At 37.5% G+C, this 23,305-nt stretch overlaps 1 protein-coding gene across 2 annotated transcripts in view; it reads left to right on the top strand.

The window, feature by feature from the left end:
- Positions 1-23,305, top strand: part of LOC150100617 (TIMELESS-interacting protein) — a 68,913-nt gene that overhangs the window by 15,104 nt on the left and 30,504 nt on the right. For both annotated transcript variants that reach the window (XM_090402031.1, XM_090402030.1), the window contains exon 3: positions 17,940-18,218. In XM_090402031.1, coding sequence (XP_090258157.1) covers positions 17,974-18,218 — 245 coding nt within the window. In that variant the 5' untranslated portion in view covers positions 17,940-17,973. The remainder of the gene's footprint in view (positions 1-17,939; positions 18,219-23,305) is intronic.

The raw sequence follows: 23,305 nt of genomic DNA, 5'->3' as shown, positions 1-23,305 counted from the left end.
AAGTATCAAGGAGAAAGGCATTTATGTGGAATTATAAGGTGGTTATTATAATAACCTTAGAAATCATCTTTGGGCATGTCCATGGATGGAAGAATTGGAAGGGGGAGAAAGAGACAGATCACCAATGCATGGGAACTAGTGAAGAAATATTTATTAGCACCAATGACAAGATATATTTCAGGTCACATGGATAAAATGTGTAAAGTGGATGACTGATGGTTGTTGAAAGTTTTTCCACTTGGTTAAATTATAAATTAAGGATACCAAGAAATTATATACTTGGTTTAATCCATTATCCAAGTGTAAGCAAACAAAGTTTGCACCTCAAGTATTTTCAGGACTGGTACAACTCGTGATAAAGTGGTATGACTTCACATCACTTGCCTTGGTGTCCCATAATGCCATGCACATCTCCTTGCAGACATGTATAATGCTATGCATTAAGGGAAGTGTCACTATTCAGACCGGTTTCGACCTTTATTGAAGTCTCATCAGTGGAGTCAGACTCAGAGTTGATACCAAGGTTGAAGTAATGCAGAAGTCATATTTTTCCTATACAAGTTGCCAAAATTCTAATCCAGAGTATTATAGTACTCTGGATTACAGATAGATAGTTGTTGATAGTTTTTCACTTGGTTATACTATAAATTAAAAATATCAAGAAATTATATACTTGGTTTAATCCATTATCCAAGTGTAAGCAAACAAAGTTTGTGCCTGAAGTATTTTCAGGACTCGGGCAACTTGTGGTAAAGGTAGTATAAGTTCTCATCACTTGAGAACTTATACTACCTTAGTATCCCATAATGCAAAGCCCATCTCCTTGCAGACATGTATAATGCTATGCATTAAGGGAAGTGTCACTATTCAGACCGGTTTCGACCTTTATTGAAGTCTCATCAGTGGAGTCAGACTCAGAGTTGATACCAAGGTTGAAGTAATGCAGAAGTCATATTTTTCCTATACAAGTTGCCAAAATTCTAATCCAGAGTATTATAGTACTCTGGATTACAGATAGATAGTTGTTGATAGTTTTTCACTTGGTTATACTATAAATTAAAAATATCAAGAAATTATATACTTGGTTTAATCCATTATCCAAGTGTAAGCAAACAAAGTTTGTGCCTGAAGTATTTTCAGGACTCGGGCAACTTGTGGTAAAGGTAGTATAAGTTCTCATCACTTGAGAACTTATACTACCTTAGTATCCCATAATGCAAAGCCCATCTCCTTGCAGACATGTATAATGCTATGCATTACACTTGTTTGCTTACACTTGGATAATGGATTAAACCAAGTATATAATTTCTCATCATCATCATCAAATTCCTGCCATGTACCCTCAAGGGTTGTACAGGATATGACAGTACTACATGAAAAAATTACATCATTACTAACTTCCTATCTACAATTTTCCTCCAAATCAGTCTGTTACTTGTCAAGACTCCAACATTATCATATCTTATATTTCTATCGTCTAAGGCACTTTGTACCGTATCAATCCATCTATATCTGGGTCGTTTTCCTGCCAACCTGGCAGAGAATACTTGTTTCGCTAATCTTTCCTCTCCCATTCTATTTAAGTGACCATACCACCTGAGATTAGCTCTGCTAATGCATTCCTGGATGCTGACAATGTCAAGTTCTTTCCTAATATCCTCATTTTTAATATGATATTGCCATTGATGCCATCAGTTCATGCCTCTAACCTTTCTCAGGACTCTCATATCTGCAGTCTCTAGTCTTTGGTCAAGTGTTTTACTTCTGACCCAGCTCTCAGATCCATAAGTTAAAACTGGTTTGAACACTGTCTTGTATACAGCTAATTTAGTGTTCCGACTAATTTCTCTCTTATTCAATATGAATTTATTCAATTGACTTCCCACCATATCAGCTTTGCTGATTCTGTTGTCTATTTCTATATTTAATTTACCATCTTCAGTAAAAATCGTGCCTAAGTAGCTGAAATGTTTTACTTGTTCCACAGGTTCTCCATTCGCCACACAGTTGACATTTTCAATGATTCTGCCTATTTTCATTGTCTTTGTCTTTTTATTGCTACCTTCATACCATATCTATTACAACAGCAATTGAATTTATTCAGAGAATCTTGGAAAATTTTACACACTGTTTAGCTTGTAGCGGATTTATTTAGAAGTATAACATCAGCTGCATAAAGCAAAGAGCTGACATTCACATCTCCAATTTTGATATCAGGTTTAATACCACTTTCCTTCATAATGTGATCCATATAGATAATGAATAACAGAGGGGATAATGTACATCCTTGTCTCACACCAGATTTAACATTGAACCATCTTCCTGTACTTCCTTCAATTCTAACTGCTGACTTACAACTCAAATAAAGACTAAGTCAATGGGGCTTGATATAATGCCCCATTGACACCATATAACTGGAACGTATTGAATAGCTTCTCTCTTGGCACCTTGTCATATGCCTTTTCCAAATCGACAAAACTTAAATACGGATCTTTATTATATTCCCATGCTTTCTCGACTGTTTGTCGTAAAGTGAAGATCTGATCCTGACAGCCTCTATTTGGCCTGAATCCAGCTTGTTCTTCACCAAGCTTTTCTTCCACAATTCTTCTCAACCGTTTCTCAAGTATACTTGCACATATCTTGCCAGGAACACTGAGTAGGGAAATACCTCTGTAATTCTCACATTCAGTTTTATTTCCCTTTTTATATGTGGGTACTATGAGAGCTCTACTCCAATCATCGGGAATTCGTCCCTCTGTCCAGGCTTTCTGAACTATGCAGTGCAGCAACTGTAAGACTTTTATACCACTATACTTCAGCATTTTTGGTCGAATATCATCTACTCCTGCTGCCTTTCCACATTTCAAGCCTTTGATGGCTTTTTCTACTTCAAGTATGGATATGTATTCCTGACTGCATGCCTGGTCAGTGTTTTTTATCACTGTGCTGTCATCACTGCTTGTTTCATTTAGCAGTTTTTCAAAGTAATTACTCTATACTTCAAGTATATCTTTTTCTCCCATTTTCATGTCACCTTTATTATCTCTAACTCCTTTTGCAGCACACTCTTTCCTCCATTCCTAAGCTTCTTCAACAACCTCCAGAATATTTTGCCACCTTCTTGATATTTATTTTCTATATTCTTGCCAAAGTCCTCCCATCACTTTTGTTTAGCTAGTTTTACACACTGTTTAGCTTTCTTACATTTGTCTCTGTATTCTGTAAGAGTAAAAGCTGACTTATTTGCCAGGTATATAATTTCTTGGTATCTTTAATTTATGGATGACTGATGAAATTATACAGGAACTGCAGATAGGAAAAGTAGGTTACAGAAAAGTATAAAGAGGGCAAAGAGTAATTGCATGAGGAATATAAGACTCAGGCAAGTAATTATCATAATAAGGAAGACAAAACTGTAATATGAGAAGAGTTAGGGAAAATCTTAAGATCTTCTTTTATTAAGTGGCCAGGGAGGAGAAATGATTGCAGAAGAATGATATTTTTAAATAAAAATGGAGGTTGAATGACCAATACAGGTAACATGGTAGAGTGGTTTTAATGATCACTGTAGTGAGGAGTATTTCATCCTGGAAAAGTTGATTTTATTACTTGGGGGGGGGGGTAAGAAGAGTTCAAGGCGTAGAAGTTTATGAGGAGAATATGTTTTGAATACCAAGTGCCCTGGATCCTGGATGTGACAGTGAGACTGGATGGAATTTTGCCATGTGTTTTAAGAGAATGTGCTAAGGAACTGTCTGGTGACCTGGCTTTTCAATGAAAATCTGGAGGGACGTCCAACAAGTGAAAGGAAGTTTTCAGTGGTGTATTAGTTAACTTCTCTACAATACAAGATGTTCTGTTATCAAGCCACACGATAGCATTATACAAAGGCTTTCCTGTTATTTTATCCCATACAATTGTTGTTTCTCTTTGATTGCTTATGTCAATTGCTCTTATGTCTGAAGGATCAATATCAAAACTACATAAGTTATTCACAGTTTTTTCTATACAATTATAGACAGAATTAAGTATTTCCAGTGGATCTTATTCAACCCATTTTTGTATAGAAAAAACTGTGAATAACTGATGTAGTTTTGATATTGATCCTTCAGACATAAGAGCGGTTGGCATAAGCAATCAAAGAGAAAGTGGAAGGAAGGTAAGATAGTAGCATTGAATAAGGTTGGTGGTAGAACAGAGATCAAACTATAGATTAGTTTGTATTTCTTCTCTGGTTGTTAAGATTTTGGAGAAATTAATGAGGGATCATGTACAGCATTATATGATTGCATTCTCCATGTTCAGGCAAATGAGGGTAAAGTTATTTGTGAGGATCAATATGGATTTGTTAAGAGGGTGCTCTTGTTTCATTAATTTGCTTGCCTTTTATAATAAAGTAACGAGCTGTTGAGGAGGGAAAGACATAACTGCCATTTTTTTGTACTTTAGAAAGGCATTTGACAGAGAATGTAATTTATGTAGATCTTAGACTAGTGAACTGAATTGGAGACTGGCTCTTTGAGTAGTGTATGGGGAAGTGGTATCAAGGAAATAAGTTACAAATGAGGTATTACAAAACTCAGTACTGGGAGGAGTACCACTAGAAGAGTGACAGTTCCATTATACCAAGTCCTGATACAATGGAACTGTCTATTATACCTCCACACACACACACACACACACACACACACACACACACTCACTCACTCACTCACACACACACACACTCACTCACTCACTCACTCACTCACACACACACACACACACACACACACACACACACACACACACACACACACACACACACACACAGTACTTCTCATCATTTCCATTCACAACATCCAAGGATGGACCCTTTACCTTGTTTTATCATACAAAAGATCGCCCGGTTGTCAATCCTATAACTACTTCTCAACAGTTTAAATGTCTCAATCATATTGTCTCTTCATATTCATCCATCAAACTCTTATTTCTATGCCTTGAGCCTATCCTCAGAACTAACAGTGTACAGTCCGGATATGATTTTTGTTATCTGCCTTTGTATCCTCTCCAAGGTTAATTTATTTCCTTCAAATACCAGCGACAAGATCAGGGCACATAATCCAGATGTGGATTGTGCACCATTTACTATCCTATAGGCTTAAGATTAATGAATTATTAAAAATAAAAAATAATTAGCAAATAGGCATCCTTAATAATTTGAATATCAGAATGATGGTTTGATTTAAAATTAAATAAAAAAAATAAAGTGGGAAATTCAAAATAATTGGAAAGTGAAAACAAAATACAAAAAGGGGAATAAAACTATAAATTAAAAAAAATTAAGATGACAGCGAATTTAGAGATTATGCATTTTTTAAAAAATGAGCTAAAAAACTATGAACTTATAGTAAATCATTATTTATTTATTTCATGTGCGAACTACAGAAAGTGTAAGAGCATACATTAAAAAAATAGGAATTAAAAGCATACATTAAAAGACAAAAATGCCACTTGCATAAAATATCACACAAAAACATAAAATGTCAGATTTCACTCATCCAATGATTAATATACTTTAAAGCTGTTTCATTACAGTGCATTAAATCTTCTCAGGTACATATATTATTAATGTCTATTAAGCAGCACTGCAGAAGATGATCCATGGTTTGTGTTTCACCATATGAGCAGCTGTCATTGTCTGTATAGCCCATCTGGCCATATTCTGCTTTGACCTGCCCATTCCAGAATGAAGTCTATTCAATGTCTTCCATCTCTGCAAGTCTAGATGTAAGCCAGAAGGAAGAGATTTTAAGTTCAAAGCCTCTAGAGATTGTTCTTGCCACATTGTTGACCTTGTAGCTTTTATGGAATCAAGCAGTGCTTTCACTGAGTGAATAAAACTTTTCCTTGAATGTCCATACAAAGGATGGCATTCATCATTTAGTCATTGTTTCTGCTCATATCTACTCTGTGTAGTCCTTCTGATATGTGGAGGTACAATACCAGATAGTGAGAATAGATGGTCAGTTTTTGTAGGCTTAAGGCAGCTGGTAATGTGCCAACATGTTTCATGAAGAACCTTGCCAATAATTTTGACATATGGTGATCTTTCCCAAACAGGGCTAGCATACTCGGCTGTTGAAAAGCAAAGCACCAGTGCAGAGGTGTGCAGTACTTGTGGACTTGCACCCCACCGAGATGATGTTAACCAATGCAGAATATTATTACATTCGAGTTTTAGCTGCTGTCCTCTCTATGTGGCGCTTATAATTTAAGTTCCTATCTAGTGTAAGTTGGATTTGGATAATTGGCCAATTTTACACCATTCCATTCTATATTCAACACTCTTCTTGCCTCCCTGTTATTGAGATGGAAAAGACACATTTGAATTTTACTGGGATTTGGTTTCAGTTGGTTTTCCTTGTAGTAAACTGTAAGGGTTTCTAGTTCTTGTGTGAGCTGCTTCACAATGTTATCAAAGGATTTTGCTTGATAAGTTATTGCCCGGTCATCTGCATATAAGAAGGTTCTTGACTGTAGGTTTATAGGTTGGTCGTTAGTATATATATCGAAGAGGAGAGGAGAGAGCACACTTCCCTGAGGTAGACCATTTTTCAGGATATGTCGCCTGCTCTTCTTTCCTTGAAATTCAACAAAAAATCTCCTGCTGAACAGCGGAGGCCTTAATACCTCCATTAACTGATAGCTGTTTGTCATGTCATGCTGTAAATTTTGACTAGAAGCTTTCTGAGATTTAGTGTGTCATGTTGCTGTCAAATCTATGAATACTTTTCTTGTTGCTAACCCCCCTTTCAAAGCCGTCCTCAATAAACTGTGTTAAGTTTAATACTTGTCCAGTGCATGTTCTTCCTAGTCTAAATCCTGCCTGACCTTTTATCAGAACTTTCTCTATTTCTGGACTTAGTCTATTCAAGATTAACCTCTCATACAACTTCAGCATTCTGCATAGGACAGCTATAGACCTGTAGCTCTTTGGATCCTCAGCAGATTTCAGGTTTACCCAGTTTCAGAGTTTCAGGATAGGTATTATTTTCGTTTGCCCCCATATGCTGGGTATTTTAGCAAATTTCCAACAAAAGTTGAAAAATTCTAACAACCACTCTGTTGCCCTTTCTCCCAGATTCCTTAGTATCGCTTTTCTGATATCATCTATACCAGCAGCTTTTCCTGGTTTTAAGACTTTTAGGGCATTTTCTAAGTCCTCTTTAGTAAATGGTACTTCAAAGAGACCACTTTTTGAATCCCTAACTTCCTTAATGTAATCTTTAGGTACTTGTTCTTTGCTACTCAGTTTATCATTCAGAGGTAGTTGAGTTGCAATTTGGTTTGCATTTATATTAACTTTGGATGCTGCTGTTGTGGGTCACCAGATAACTTTTGAGTAAGAGCCAGGCTTTCCTGCTACTATGTTTCATATGTAAGCTTTTAATTTTCTCTGCCCATTGTTGACTTCTTTTTTCAAACATTGCTGCTATAAGTTCCTCTCCTGCATCAATTGTTTCTGATGAAAATGGATCTTTATCATATATATGTCACAATATCTTTCATATTGGAGGAGGGCGCTAGTGGGTCAAGCAGTACGGACGTGTTTTGAAGAGCTCCTGATTCAGATAAGTTTTACTAGGAATAATTAAGTATATATGCGTAATTGTTTAAGTAAGAGCAGCTGTAAACGTTGTACGCTACTGATATTATTAGTGTGGGTTTTTTTTTCTTGCTTAAACTAAATACAAAATCGTTAATATTAGACCTGTAACCTGCAGAGAAAAAAAAAATGGCGGCAGCATTGTCATTCCATGATTTTAATTTAGATTTCAGTCGTTTCGTTAAGTGTGAGGTCTGTTATATGTATTCCTTCGATTACATAAATGATTTGTGGATGTTTAGTGCGGATGGAAGAAGGGTGTGTGCGAAATGTGACCTGAACGAGGAATTGATGAATGCGAATATGAAGTATATGACAGAAAGTGCTAATACCGATTGTATCGCGAGTGCACGTTTGAAAGAGAAGGATGGTGAGAAAGACAGGCGAAAAAATGTTAAAAAATCAGGAAAAAAGAAAAAGAGTGATTTGACAACCGTAATGGATGTTAAAAGGGACGAAAGTGAGGCGGAAAGAAACGAAATTGAGAGAACGAATGAAAGTAGAAATGGCGTGATGCAGAAATCGCAAGTAAAAAAATCGAAAGAATGAATGATAGCGAAAAAGGAATGACTGATGGCGAAAGTTGGACGCATGTTGGAACGAAAGTATTGAACCAAAGAAAGATGAATGACAGTAAAAGTGAGAAGAATGATAGCGAAAGTTGGACGCATGTTAGTCCGAAAGTACGGAAACAAAGAAAGATATGTGAGAGTGAAAGTGAGAAGAATGATAGTGAAAGTTGGACGTATGTTGGACCGAAAGTACGGAAACAAAGAAGGATGAATGAGAGGGAAAGTGAGAAGAGGGGGTCGAGAGTTAGAAAGTTAAAAAGATTTAAAGATAGAGAGAATGTGTCACGAGGTTCGGAAGGTGAATTGGATTGGATGAAGCAAGAAATGAAATGGATGCGGAATGAAATTAAGAGAATTCAGGTCAAAACTATTAAAATAAATCATGATGGCATGAAAGAGTTAACGAAAGATGAGCGAGTGGCGTTGTATGGCGACTCCATTATTAAAGGTGTGCTAGAGGATAAAATGCACAAGGTATGTTTTCCAAGCGGTAAAATTAGTAGAGTGATTGAGGCATTGAATATGAGGCGGGAACGAGCAAAAGAGTTAATTGTATTAATTGGTATAAATGATTTGAGAGAGAACAAAGAGCATGTCAAAATGAATGTCAGGAGACTGCTTGGAAAGATAAAGGAGAATAGTGTGACAGGAAGGGTAGTCAGTGTGTTGCCTAGGTATGATTGTGGTGAAATGAGGCAGAGAGCGAGGATTATGAATGATATTCTGGCTGAAATGTGTGAGGAGATGGGAGTACAGTTTGTTAATGTGTGGAATGAGTTTGAGGGACGAAGTGAGCTGTATGGGAGCGATGGACTGCATTTGAGTGGTTATGGTGTGAGTCGCTTGGAGAGACTGCTGCTGGAAAGTGGAGAAGTGAATAGAGAGAATGAAACAGATCGAGAGGGGAGTGATGTGGAAGAGCAGGAGAGTAAGACAGGAGAGATTGAAGAAGTGGAAATGAATGGGGACGTGAGTGGTATGAGTATAGAAAATGAGAGAATGGGTGTGCAAGAGGAGCAGGGAAACGGGGAGGCTCAGGGTGGACAGGGATGCACAGCGTGAGAAAGGTGGATGCTCCAAGAGGAGGTGAGAGCATGTGTAGGCAGGAAAGTAATGGGATGATCAGGGATCAAAAGGAAACAGATGGAATTGCAAAGGGTTCTAAAATGAAGAAGCAGAAAGGGAAATGGCCCCAGTCCAGCATGGAGAGATCACATCGAGTGAGTGGTATCAGTGGAACTAGCTGTAGATCCAGAAATGAGTTGTTGTGTTTGTATACCAATGCTAGAAGTATAAGAAACAAGGCGGATGAAATGGTTGCACTAATTGCGTCTGTGCACCCAGAGATTGTCGGAATAAGTGAGACATGGTTAGATGAGGATGACATCCTGACAGGAATAGAGATGGAAAGGTATGATGTGTTTCGTGAGGATAGAAGGGGTAAAAAGAGAGGAGGGGGAAGTGCTATTGATGATAGAGAAAGAGTTATGTCCATACAAGGTAGAGATGCAAGAGGGAAATGGGGCCAGTGGTTTTGAGGCAGTATGGTGTGAGATAGAGGTGAATAGAATCAAATACTTGGTGGGATGTTGTTATAGACCTGGTAATGTGGATGGTGGTGATAGTGAAATGTATAGTCAAATAAGCCAAGCAAATAAGAAAAGGGTGATCATTATGGGTGATTTTAATTATGGCAATATAGACTGGAATGAAGAGATAGCAACTGGAAGTAAAGAAAATGAGTTTCTTGAGTTTTTGAGGGATAACTACCTCACACAGTATGTAACAGAGGGCACAAGAGGATTAAGGGTCTTGGATTTAGTCATCTCATCGGAGGATGTAATTATCAATGATGTATCAAATCATCCACCAATTGGTGAAAGTGACCATGAGGTGATTACTTGGGTGGTTGCCAGCAGTGCAAGGACCCCTGTGAAAAAAGAGTATATGTGGAACTACAAGGGGGGTGATTATGAAGAGCTCAGGAGACAGCTTGCAAGGGTAGCATGGAATGAGGAGTTAGCTGGAAAAGAGATCAATGCAGCTTGGGGGATTTTCAAAAAATATTTAGTAGATGCAATGTCTAAATGTATACCATGGGTGAGAAGGTTAAATAAGGTGGGTGTGAGATGGATGAATAAAGAGATTAAGCATGCAATACAGAGAAAAAGGGCATTGTGGAGGCAGCATAAGAGAAGTGGAAGTAACCAATTTCATGAGGTCTACAAAGACCAGGCAAGGAGGGTGACTTGGTTGGTGAGAGTAGCTAAAGAGAGGTATGAACAGCAGTTAGCTAATGAAGATAAAAAGAATCCTAGGGAGTTCTTTCGATATGTAGCCAGCAAAAGAAAGAATGATTATGGAAGGATGACATTGATTGGAGGAAATGGTATACAGACAGCTGTTGCAGAATGTGTGGTGGAGATACTTAATGAACAGTTCATAAAGATCTTTCAATCTTGTGAATGTGACTTCATGGAGAGATTAAGAGCAGTTGATGATGGGTAGGAGAGACTGACTGTAAGTGAGCATGAGGTGTTTGGGGAGTTGAGTAAACTAGATGTAAATAAGGCTGTGGGACTTGATAATATATCACCACGTATTCTGAAGGAATGTGCCAGAGAGTTGACACCTGCCGTGACATATTTTTTTAATACGAGTCTTGCACTCGCTCAAGTCCCTAAAGAGTGGAAGGAGGGCAAGATTGTGCCACTTCATAAAAGAGGTGATCGAACTCAAGCATCAAACTATAGGCCTATCTGTGTGTCAGGTGTTGTGGTTAAGTTGTTGGAGAAGCTTGTGAGAACTAGGATCCAGAGTTGGGTTGACAACAATGGTATAATCTTTGATGGACAGCATGGATTTGCTAAAGGGAGGTCATGTTTTAGTAATCTACTTACTTATTACAATAAAGTGACTGCTTCCTTGGACAGAGGAGAAGGATACACAGTAATATACTTGGATTTCGCAAAAGCTTTTGATAGAGTACCTCATGATAAGTTGACAGTCAAACTAGAGCAGATGGGGTTGGATATTAGATTGGTGAATTGGATTGGAGAATGGCTATTTGATAGGTATCAACAAGTTGTGTATGGGGGGAGCAATATCCAGGAAAAAGAAAGTCACTAGTGGTGTGCCTCAGGGATCTGTTTTAGGGCCATTACTATTTAACTTGTATATTAATGATATTGGCGAAGATTTAGATGGAAATATTCAGTTGTTTGCAGATGATGCAAAGTTGGGACGAACCATAAAGAGTAGTGAAGATGTTGTGGCCTTGCAAGAAGACTTGAATAAATTGAGTGATTGGGCAAGCAAATGGGGATGTGAATTGAATGTTGCAAAATGTAAGGTTTTAAAATTTGGAAAACAAAGATGGGATGCAGAATTTATGCTTGGTGAGAATATATTGTTGGAAGTAGAGGAAATAAGAGATCTTGGGGTGATAGTGGATAAGGATCTAAAATTTAGGGGACACATCGCCAAAATTGTGAAGACAACACAAAGACTTCTGGGAATGATGCAGAGGACACTGACGTGTAGAATTAGGGAGATTCTTGTTCCATTGTATAAGGCTCTGATTAGACCACACATGGACTATTGTGCCCAGATTTGGTCACCTGGTTTTCAGAAGGATGAAGAGATGTTGGAAAGGGTCCAAAGGCGACTGACTAAGGTAGTTTCTGACCTCTGGAATGTCGAGTATGAGGAAAGATTGAAAAGATGTAATTTGCAGAGTCTAGTGGAGAGAAGGAAGAGGGGAGATATGATAGAGACCTACAAGTTGGTAAGGGGTTGTTATAGAATCAATGGTGGAGAAGTTCTACAGAGAATAGTGGGAGATCAGGGGAGAACCAGAGATCATCCCTGGAAACTGTATAAAGAGGGTGTGAGTAGGGGAGTGAGAGGCAGGTTTTTTTCGTGCAGAGTTGTGAGTGATTGGAATGCCTTGCCTGAGAGTGTGGTGTCTGCAAGGAGTTTGAATGTGTTTAAGACGTGGTATGATGAGATGTGTGTGAGATAAAAAGACCTCCTAGATGAGTCTTTGACTCCATGAGGTCTTGTTTAATAATAATAATAATAATATATTTCCACATTGTGTTCTGTAAAACCTGGAATGTAACATGTTCTACAACCTCTTGGGATGTGCTTGGTAGCAGACTGTTTAATAGCTTTGATGAACTTTCCATAATTTTCTGGTCTGGTCAGGTTTATGTCTAATTATCTTGAAAACTTTCCCAGTTAGCTTTTTTAAAATAAAAGCGTCTTCTAAGTAGGATCTCCTTAAGTCGGACTGTGGGAAAACTTGCAGCATTATTGGTCTATGTTGTGAACTTGGGATTGGTGCAAGTACCTGTTTAGTGCACAGATTAGCTATTCTGTTACTAACAAATCCAAGGTCTGGGTTATATCCTCTTTTCCATCTTCCACTGTTAAATGATGATGGCTGTTTAGTATCATGTATAAGACTCATTTGATTACTTTCAGCCCACTGTTCGACTAACTCTCCATCCTGATTTGTTTCACTATAGACCCCACTCTGTGCTATGACTATTAAAGTCACCTATAATAATATCAGATTTCCTTTGTGTCAAATACTGGGACATTTCAAAAGCAAAGGTTATACTAATTGGTTTATATACTGAGAAAATACTGATGTTACCCAGATCTAGTCCAAGGATTTCTATGTTATTTTGGTTTGTGGTTAGGCATCCTGTAACCTGGAGCTCCTGCTGAGTGAAAATATCACTTCCATATTTTTCATGTGGTATTTCTTTTATGAATTTCATTCCAGCAATTTTAGGTCTGGCTTGGTGAGGTTCTTTGTATGTCTCCTGTAGACATAAAATATCACATTTTTATTCTTTACACATTTTTGCAATAAGATCTTCCTTTACAGAGGAGAAGCCTCTGGGTCATTTCCCATAAGGGCCATTGAGTTTTAGTCAAGAACTCTTATAAGTTCTATTTAATTACTCACTAGAGGAACTTTTTCTAAGCTGTCCTTCTACTGGTGTTCTTGAGGTGATCAATATCTGGCATGGCAAGGAAGGTTTTTTCCCTTTGTGGAAACTTTGGTTTTTAATTCCAGAATACAAGAAAAGAACTGTAGCATTCATATATTATGTTAAGGTTTGGGATCATGAGATAGTCGCAGCAGTTGTTTGCCATATTCTCCTTCCTGGATACCATTTAAATCATTGATAGTCTTGAGCCAGGTATCTGTGATTGGCTAATGGTGGAAATTGGTTGCTGATCAGTCTTCAGTAGTTGGTTAAACAACTTCTACATCCTTTGGGAAATAAAAGATAGCAAATAGTAGAGCAAAATATCCTATTACTATAAAGCTTAGCTGTTTTTTTGTTTAATGTTTATTAAATCATATTTATTTTGGTTCTTTATATATTTATTTATCATGTTCTTGGAACATATAAGGCACTAACAGTGGAGTACTCTGTGGAAACATTTCAAACTTCTAATGGACAAAAGAACTAATGTAATGTTTTATCATGGCAGAGTTCTACCAGATTAACATGGAAAACATTATTCATTGTATGTAGGGGAAGAACAAGGGTTGGTCTCTAGAAGTTATATAACCCTTTCCTTTAGTGTTACACTGTAATCAGCATTCATTTTACACAAATTATGAACTCTACAACTGTGCTATAAATAATTATTTTAATTTCCCGATGTTTCGACCTTCATGTTATGGTCATCATCTCGAGTATGCACATATATACAGAGACGCTAAATTACATTTCACATAGTATGCTGAAGAGACACTGATTTGATCAACGGTTATTCAGCTGGCCTGACCTCTAGTGAAAATAAAATAAAATACAATAAATAAATGAAATAAAATAAATTAACTACATCAAAGCTATATTACGATATCAGAGAAACATTCTTTCATATATAGGGTGGTTAAAAATTCCATGTACAAACTTTGAGGGGGAGGTAGAGAACATCAAAACCAACCATATTCACATAGGAAAGCATGACCGGAAATCCCACTGGAAGGTACTAACAGGAACACAAAGATACAGAAATAACACAAGGCAGTAAGTAGTATAAAAATCTTTATTAGGCGTAACTGAACAGTTCAATAGTAGTTGGATACATAATATGGTTTCACATCAGGTGCTCAAAGATGCGACCGTTAACAGTGATGCATGCCTGACAATGCATTGATTGCTGTACATTTTCGAAAATACCTGGAGTTTCCTGGATATTAGCAGTGGCGATGCCGATTCTTGCCACGAGGTCCATGTCACAGGCAACAGCATTTCGTACACCATGGCTTTAAGGGTCCTCCACAGAAAGAAATCAGTGCTCGATAAATCAGGTGAACGTGGGGGCCATTGCGACAGGTCCACCATGCCTAATCCATCGAGCCCCAAAGGACCTTTCCAAATATTGACGCACTGAAATGCCAAAATGGGCTGGAGTCCCATCGTGTTGGAACCACATCTGCTGATGCACAGTTGGAACATTGTTCAGTAAATCCGGCAGAACTTCTTCCACAAAGGTCTGATACTTCTGGGAGTCCCGTCGGGGTGGTAACAGGTATGGGCCAACTAAACAGTCAGCAATGATACCTGCCCATACATTATTGGTGAACTGTTGTTGTGCAGCATGTGATCGCACAGCATGTGGGTTCTCATGGGCCCACACATGAGCATTGTGATGATTGAAGACCCCCCCCCTTTGCGGGTAAATGAAGCTTCATCCATGAACAAAACGCAAGTTGGAAAATCTGGGTCTATGGCACTTTTCTGCAGAAACCATTGCGTGAATTCCACACGTTGAGGATAACCTTCGGCCATCAGTAACTGGACCCATTGCAGATGAAATGGATGTAAGGACTCAGAGTGCAAAATGCGCAATACACTGGATCGAGATACTCCTATAGCAGAGGCAACGGCAAGTGTGCATGTCTCTGAATTATTGTCCATCGCACGCAACACTTCCTCTTCCATGGCGGGATTTCACGTTGATCACGGCCACCCATTATCATGCCTGCGATCATTTGTGTGACTATGAATGATCCATAGTCACACAAATTCTGATGCAAATGCGCAAGCATTTGGTGATGCAGTATACGTCTGTTTGGGTATCTTTCATGATACATTCGTACAGCAGCTCGTCCATTACTGTCAGCTAACTTGTAAACGAGGTGTATGTCTGCCATCTCAGCGTTTGTAAAATGACGCATGTTCTTCATACGATGTCATAAGCTTGAACGAGGAAGCCCCAATTGCTGACCTGGAGCACTGTCGAACAGCCCCACCTATCACTTTCGGATGGCGTCTCCAGTCATGCTTTCCTATGTGAATATGGTTGATTTTGATGTTCTCTACCTCCCCTCAAAGTTTGTACGTGGAATTTTGAACCACCCTGTAGATAGTTTTGTCACAGTGAAAATGATGTCCTAATTTAAACATGACAATTGTTATATTAGATTTAGGATCCTGGATTACCTTTGGTTCTATTTAAAATTAACTCTCAGGGAGAAAGGTTAAGTGGGTAGAATATGTGATTTCCATATGCTTGGGATTTTTAGACCATCATTATTGTTAAGATTAGGGTGATTGATAAGAATCTCACAGGTCTCCTTAAATTTATGATCATTTTTTTTTTTTTTTGTGATGTAAACAACAGGTGTTTTCCAGTCAATTCTATATGTAAGGTGTTCAGGGCAGGATCAGAAAGACCATTTTGACCATAGTTATTATATTTAATATGTCGTTTATGTTCTTTTTTTCTGATAGAAATTGTGTGCCCTGTTTCCCCTATATAGGACAAATTACAGGTGCAATGAATATGGTATACTCCAGGGTGGGCCAGTGGAGGGAATGTATCCTTGGATGAGTTGAGTAAGTGCTTTAATTTTTCAGGAGATTTAAAGGTGGCTTTAAGGTTCTATTTTTGTAGTATTCCGTTTATTTTGTCTGATATCCCTTTAATGTAAATGGTTACAGTTTTTTTTTACTCAAGTATAAAGAGCTAATATACGTACTAGGATCACTTGCATTGGCTAACGCTAGTGTCGCCGATACTTTATAGTTTACTATACTATATTCGGCAAGAAACTCTCTGATTCCGATCTTTGAGTTTCTTATTCGGTTTTAAAACTATGTGGGATTTAATATCCCCTTAATTTAAGTAATGGTTACAGTTTTATTGTAATCTTGTTTATTTTTGTTTTTAAGTGAGGTCTTGTACCGAATTTTGTTGATGGTATTTTGGCTATAACCATTTTTTAGGAAGGTATTGTTGATACAACCAAGCCTCTATGCCAGAAGTGTGTGCTCTGGAGGGAGAATAGCAGAAGCCATATTGGTGATTACTAATAATTTGTGGTCTTTGGGTATTAAAGAAGTTGGCTGTCGATAACCTTCTCCATTGTTTTCAAGGGAATTGAGGTGAGGGCACTCGGCTGTTAGTTTGGTTTGTTTTTATCTCCTTTCTTGGGACATCTGTAATAATCTTGCTTCAGTACTGTCTCATAGATACAAGACCAGTATGACATCTTATACAGATAATATAGGATAGGTATTAATTCTAGAGTAAAAAAATATTAAGAGTACTTAATTTTTTACTGATCTCCTACTGGAAGAAGATCAAATATGGTTGTTGGTCATTTTTAAATTGAATGTGATGACTGATACTGAAAGGTTAGCCTTAACATTGAGTGTTGTTGCAGCGGTACTGTCTGGATATGAGAGAGAGAGAGAGAGATGGAAGGTTCAAATGGGTGACAAAAGTTGTGCCCATTGGCCTTACTGGAGGACCCAGAAGGCTTGATTGCCATTTGAACATTAGATAAGTTTTATGCATTTGGCTCATTTGTAGTGTGATGTTTTAAACAGATATTGTGGTCTGCATCATTAAACAAAAGTATAGTTGGTGTTTTTGATTTGAGCCACTCAAAGTACACTTAATTTATATAATGGATGCCTTTGGCACGATAGTTCATTAACTTAAACTTGGATAAAAGTTTGGGGTGGAACGGGAGAGATAGTTATCTTCATTCCTGCAAGAATTATTTTAGCTATTTGTTTAGAAGCAACCGGGTGGTGGGATCAGAAGACCAGAAACAGTAATCAGGCTATGTTAAGGGAGAACAGAATTCACAGAAATGAATCTATTTTGCATCATTATAATGGCAGAATTAAGCAAAGCAAACTTGTCTTCAGCATATATACTAAAATAGCTCTAAATTTGAAGTCATTGTGATAATGAATAGCGTCACTATACAAGAATGTTGTTATGAAACACCATTTTATGATGTATTAACTATTATTTCCTTGTTGTATCTTTGTAAATGTCCATGATCACTCCTTAATAGAATTTTTAGGTGATACATCCTTACAAATTTTGTTTGATAATATCTTTGCATGATCATTGCAAATTTTGTAGTACTTTCCTTTTCTGGAGGAATAGCCATTTTGCTACATTTGCTAATCTTTAGCTGGATGGAAAATTGTTGTTTTAGCAGAAAACTTAATATGTACCTCTGTAGTATGATGTCTGATTTCTAACTAACTAGTTCTAAAATAGCAACTGAGAGATAACATTTGTAACCAGTCAGGTATGAAATGCCCTGTATGAACAGTTGGGAAAGAAATAATAGTAATAATGAACACATATTAAAAAATGTATTTCATGTATTTTTCACTTTTCATTTTTTTTTTTTTTTTTTTCATTTATAGGTTTCACTGCTTCATATATTCCTGAATTTTCAACATGGAGGAACTTGATATGGATGACTTGGTTAGAAATCTTGAAGTAGACGATAATGACAGTGAAGAAAATGAACCTGATAATGAAAGTGGTAATAGAGAAGAAAATGCAGATGATAATGATGATAATGAGCAAGGAACAGAAAGCCATGAACAAGCTGACAAAGATAATACTGACACAACTGCTAAACAAACATCAGTAAAGAGAAAAGTAATACAGAGACCAAGATTTAAGTTGGATTCTGACAGGTTTGATTCAAGATAGTTTGGTATTGTTTCAGCTGGATAAAGCCATCTTATGATGAAATGCATATATTTGATAATTTTAACAGGCATTGTATTTAAAGTAATCCAAATTTATAATGATTAATCTTTATTACTTGAATTCCTTAATTCATGCACTTTATATATATATATGCGATCTTTGATCTCTTTGTAGCATTTGCTGTTTAGTTTAAGCACTTTTGTTTTAGTCATTTATTTTAGGACCAACCATTTCAGCTGTTTTATACAACTTTTCTGATTTTTTTTGTATATCATTGTATTTTGATTATATCAAATGTGACATCAGCATAATATAGATCTTACTATGATATAGAATTCCATTTAATTCCTCTTCTTGCACTATAACTTTTCTCATAATCCAATTAATGGCCATCCTGCTTGGAAAGAAGTCAACAGGCACCCCCCACAGGCAAGGTGCATTGTGCTATGTAACAAGTCACACGTTTGTGGCCAGTAAAAATTGCAGTAATATGATGCTCCTAAGTCAGTGCAACTGTGTCTGGGTGAAATGGCTGCAAGAAGGGAATTGATGGAGTTTGAAAGAGGTGTTGTGATTGGATTCCATGTTGCAGGCACAAATTATTGACAAATTGGGCAACCCAGGTAAACAATCAGTGTCATCATACTAAGATGGAAGCGCAGGGAGTCAACTGCAAGTGCTACCCAGAGTGGTCAACCCAACACACACCGAACATGAACACTGCATTCAACGTGTTGGTTGACACGTTGAATGCAGAGTTCCGAGCATCAGCTGGAACACTAATCTACACAAAAACATTCGAAACTGGGGCTCACAACAATGGTTTCCATGGTAAGACCACAATATGCAAGCCCCACATTACCTGAACCAACATACAGCATCATCTTCAGTTTTGCAAAGAGCATGTACAGTGGGATGTGGAAGCTTGGAAAGCTGTGTTATGGAGTAACAAATCATGCTACACCCTCTACCAAGCAGATGGATGGGTGTAGCAGACGCCTGATGAACATTTCTTACCAGAGTACGTAATTCCTATGAAACTATGAAATTCAGATGTGGCAGTGTGATGGTATGATCCTGTTTTTCTGGTTTAGCCTTGGACCTCTGTTTGTGTTGCCACAAACATTGAACTCCAAGAGGTATTTGAACATTCTGGAGAATGAAATGTTTCTTGCTTTGTGTCATTTCTACAAACTGGCTGTTGTCTCTTTCAACAGGACAATGCACCACATCATAAGGCTGCTGCTTCTGCATCTGCAATTTGTGGACATGAATATCACTACACTTAATTGGCCTCAACAAAGTCCTGATCTCAACCCTATTGAATATTTGTAAGATAAACTGGAGCTTTGAGTGAGGTCAATGGATGTCTGCCCCACAACAGTCCAGGACCTCATTACATGCCTGCAGGAAGAATGGTTCAAAATTCCCATTGATCAGTATCATATGCTTGTGAAAAAGTATACACCATAGGATTGCTGCTGTCATCGCAGTGAATTGAAGTCCTACAAGGTGGGCACCATGGCTGTTTGTTCTTCGCATTATGGTGTCCATTGACTTGTTTCCAAGCAGTGTATGTTAAACAATCATGTTGGAGGTTTAATAGAGTATCGACAGCACTAGGAAAGGATTAAAAACTAATTTTTTTTTTCTCCAAGATTTTATTCTCTGGGATAGCACTATCTACATCTCACTAAATTTGTATATTTTTCTTCCACCAAATAAAATTTATAAAAATCCGTCAAAGCAATGTTGTTAAATTGTGATTTTAGCACTAAATCCACCTGAAGCTCAATAAGTTCCATCTGTAAGTTTTCTGGCACATTATTTACATCAGCATCCATCAAATGAGCAAATATAACAAATGTGGAGTCTTTGTTTTTGAAGTCGGCAAACAAACCTTGTATCAAATTGCTCTATTAGTGCCTTCAGTTCATCTCCATAACAATTATAAGGGATATTTTTATGAGTTGCTAGAGTAGACAAACGATAACAATTTTTAGCTCTTATCTGACTTTCCAACAATCTTAGTTTATTACAGAAAGCTTTAACATGTCCATGCAGTTCATGAACCAATTGTCCTTGTTTTTGCAATTTAAGTTCAGTTCGTTTAGGTATCTGGTGACATCTACAAGGAATGATAAATCACACACCCACTCATCATCTTTTACTTGATTAATTGTGTTTCCTTTTATGTCCATAAAATCTGCAATGTCTTGTCTCAGATCATAAAATCGTTTTAACATTTTACCTTTACTCAACCACCTCACCTCACAATAATAAGACACATCTTCATAATCCGAAAATAGGTCTGCCAAATACTCCTTAAATTGGTGGTGATTGCACGTGACTAAATAAAGTTAATACTGGCTACTACAACTTCCATAACATTTGTGAATTTAATCGATTTTGCACACAGATTTTGTTGGATAATGCAGTGAAAATTTGTTAAATTTTCTGGATGGATCTGTAGTTCTGTTGCTCTTTCTTGAACTATTCCAATAAATCACCTTCTGTGCACCAACCATTGCAGGGGCTCCATCAGTGCATATGTCAGATAGTGAACTCCATTTAAGCCCAAATCTCTCAAAGACTGTGTTGACTGTTTCAAATATATCTTCACCGGTAGTTGTTCCTTTTAACGGCCAAAGCACCAATAATTCTTCTGTGATGTTGAAATCCGCATCAACTCCTCAAATAAATAATGCTAGTTGTGCTGTTTCGGAGGCATCGGTGCTGTCATCCAAAGCAATTGAAAATGCTTCCAATATAGCAATCTTCTCTTTTAAACTTTTTTTGATATCATCGGCCATAATTTCTATCCGTCGGACAGTAGTACGTCTTGACAAATGAATATTCTTGAAGTCTTTTTTATTTTCAGGACATATTATACTTGCAACATCCAGCAGACATTCTTTAATAAATTCTCCTTCACCAAATGACTTAGAATGCTTAGCGATTTTTTCGCTTACCACAAAGCTGGCTTTGACAATGCTGTGGTGCTGCGTTCTTTGCTTGTTGAACATTTGCTGCTGGGTATCCAAGTTCTTCTTCAACTTCTGTATTTCATCATTTCGTAGTTGTCCATCAATTTGTGGGTGATCTGCATGTCTCGAAGTAAAGTGTCTCTTCAAGTTGTATTCTTTGTTGACGGATACAGATTCGTTGCACAGCAAACATACAAGCAAACCTTTATTCAGAATAAAATAATAATCCTCTGTCCAGTTGTCTTGAAATTGACGATTCTCTGCATTTACTTTTCTTTTTTTTGCAATAACCCCTGACATTGTCCCAAATTTATAAGTGATATTCAGAACTATCATACAAAACTGTCTTCTACACCGCAGGCACAGAAACAGAACACAACATCAATGCAGGCACCGAACAGAACATAACATCAAAGCAGGCACTGAACAAAGCACAACACCAATGCAAGTACCGAACTGGCACGTTGTAACACGTTCACACACACCACTAGTCAAAGTGAGAAAGAGACCTTGGTTGGAAAAAACATAGTGTGTTTTGCACAAGTCATATGACTTCGCTTAATGTGAGTTAATAGAACACACCTTGTTTTCTCCCATCATGAATCAGACAAACTTCTCTGAAATAGATTAGGGACAGATCAAAAGAAGTAGAGGGCCGGGGGTTGCCCATATGTGACTTATGGGTTAGTATGTGTGTGAGAGAGAGAGACTCATGAAGAAACATGACCATTTATTATTAACAAACATTGAAGGTAAAAACATTCAAAATCATAAACACCTTCTTTAAAATAAAACCTTTAAGTTTATTTTATGGAACTCATAATAAGTACAGGAAACCTTGGATTATCCATAAATGACCAATTAACATATTGCTACAGCAGTAAAAGTTTAGAGCTTTGCTATTATTATTATCCTTTTGCCAGGAGACTTAATCTTTCTAAGACAATGATGGCATAGACTCACATATTGTCCACACTCATACTTTATACTTTTATAGTATCTGCTGCTGTAGTTTTTGAAAAATTGTGTCAATTTCTTAATGGGAGTAGGGGAGGAATGAACAGCAGATGAACTACAGTTGACACTCAATATAACAAATTCATAGGGATCACAGGAATATTGTAGTATAGTGGATAGTTTGTAAATGCAAATTTCTTGTAGCATAGCATTCTGTCTGCAAAGCTATGCTCAGGATTTTTCAATAGTTTTTTTTATAGAAGTGTTGGCTATAGTGAAATTTGACTATATACAGGGTGGTTCAAAATTCCACATACAAACTTTGAGGGAGGTAGAGAACATAAAAATCAACCATATTCACATAGGAAAGCATGACCGTAGAAGCCACCCAAAAGTGATAGGTGGCTCTGTTCGCCAGCGCTCCAGGTAAGCAGTTGGGGCTTCCTCATTCAAGCTTTTGATGTCGTACAAAGAACATGCATCGTTTTATGAACGCTGAGATGGCAGACATGCACCTCGTTTACCATATCATGTATCCAACTACTATTGAACTGTTCAGTTACACCTAATAAACTTTTTAACACTACTTACTGCCTTGTGTTATTTCTATATCTTTGTGTACCTCTTAGTACCTTCCGGTGGCATTTCCGGTCATGCTTTCCTATGTGAATATGATTGATTTTGATGTTCTCTACCTTCCCTCAAAGTTTATACTTGGAATTTTGAACCACCCTGTATATACCATATAATTGCAGCTGTGACCAAACCAATACATGCAACTTCATTCATCACTCCACTTTTAGATTGGTTTAAATATAATTATATCTCTGGATGGAGTGGGTAAGGGTCAAAGCTGTATAACTGAGAGGAGACCTCCACATAGCCTTTAAAGGAATGTGGAGAACCGACCAGGGCTTCTGACCTAATGTTAAATCCTCACCTTCTCATGGTGCACCCTGCTGGGTATCTACCTGGATACTGAATGAACGAGGATGGGCTGGCAATTTGGGATGTAGTTGACCAAATTGTAATTCTTATTGGCTTAAACCAAATTATAAAATGATGGTACAACATGACAAAATTTCATGCCGGCTGGGGCATTGCTCGGTTAAACAAGGCCCCTGTTG

This window comes from Typopeltis vanoorti, chromosome 12, assembly GCF_054136105.1.
Source record: "Typopeltis vanoorti isolate ZY-2024b chromosome 12, IOZ_Tvanoo_1.0, whole genome shotgun sequence".
Taxonomy (NCBI): domain Eukaryota; kingdom Metazoa; phylum Arthropoda; class Arachnida; order Uropygi; family Thelyphonidae; genus Typopeltis; species Typopeltis vanoorti.
Note: the sequence above shows the minus strand (reverse complement) of the source record. Positions and strands in the feature narration are given on the sequence as shown.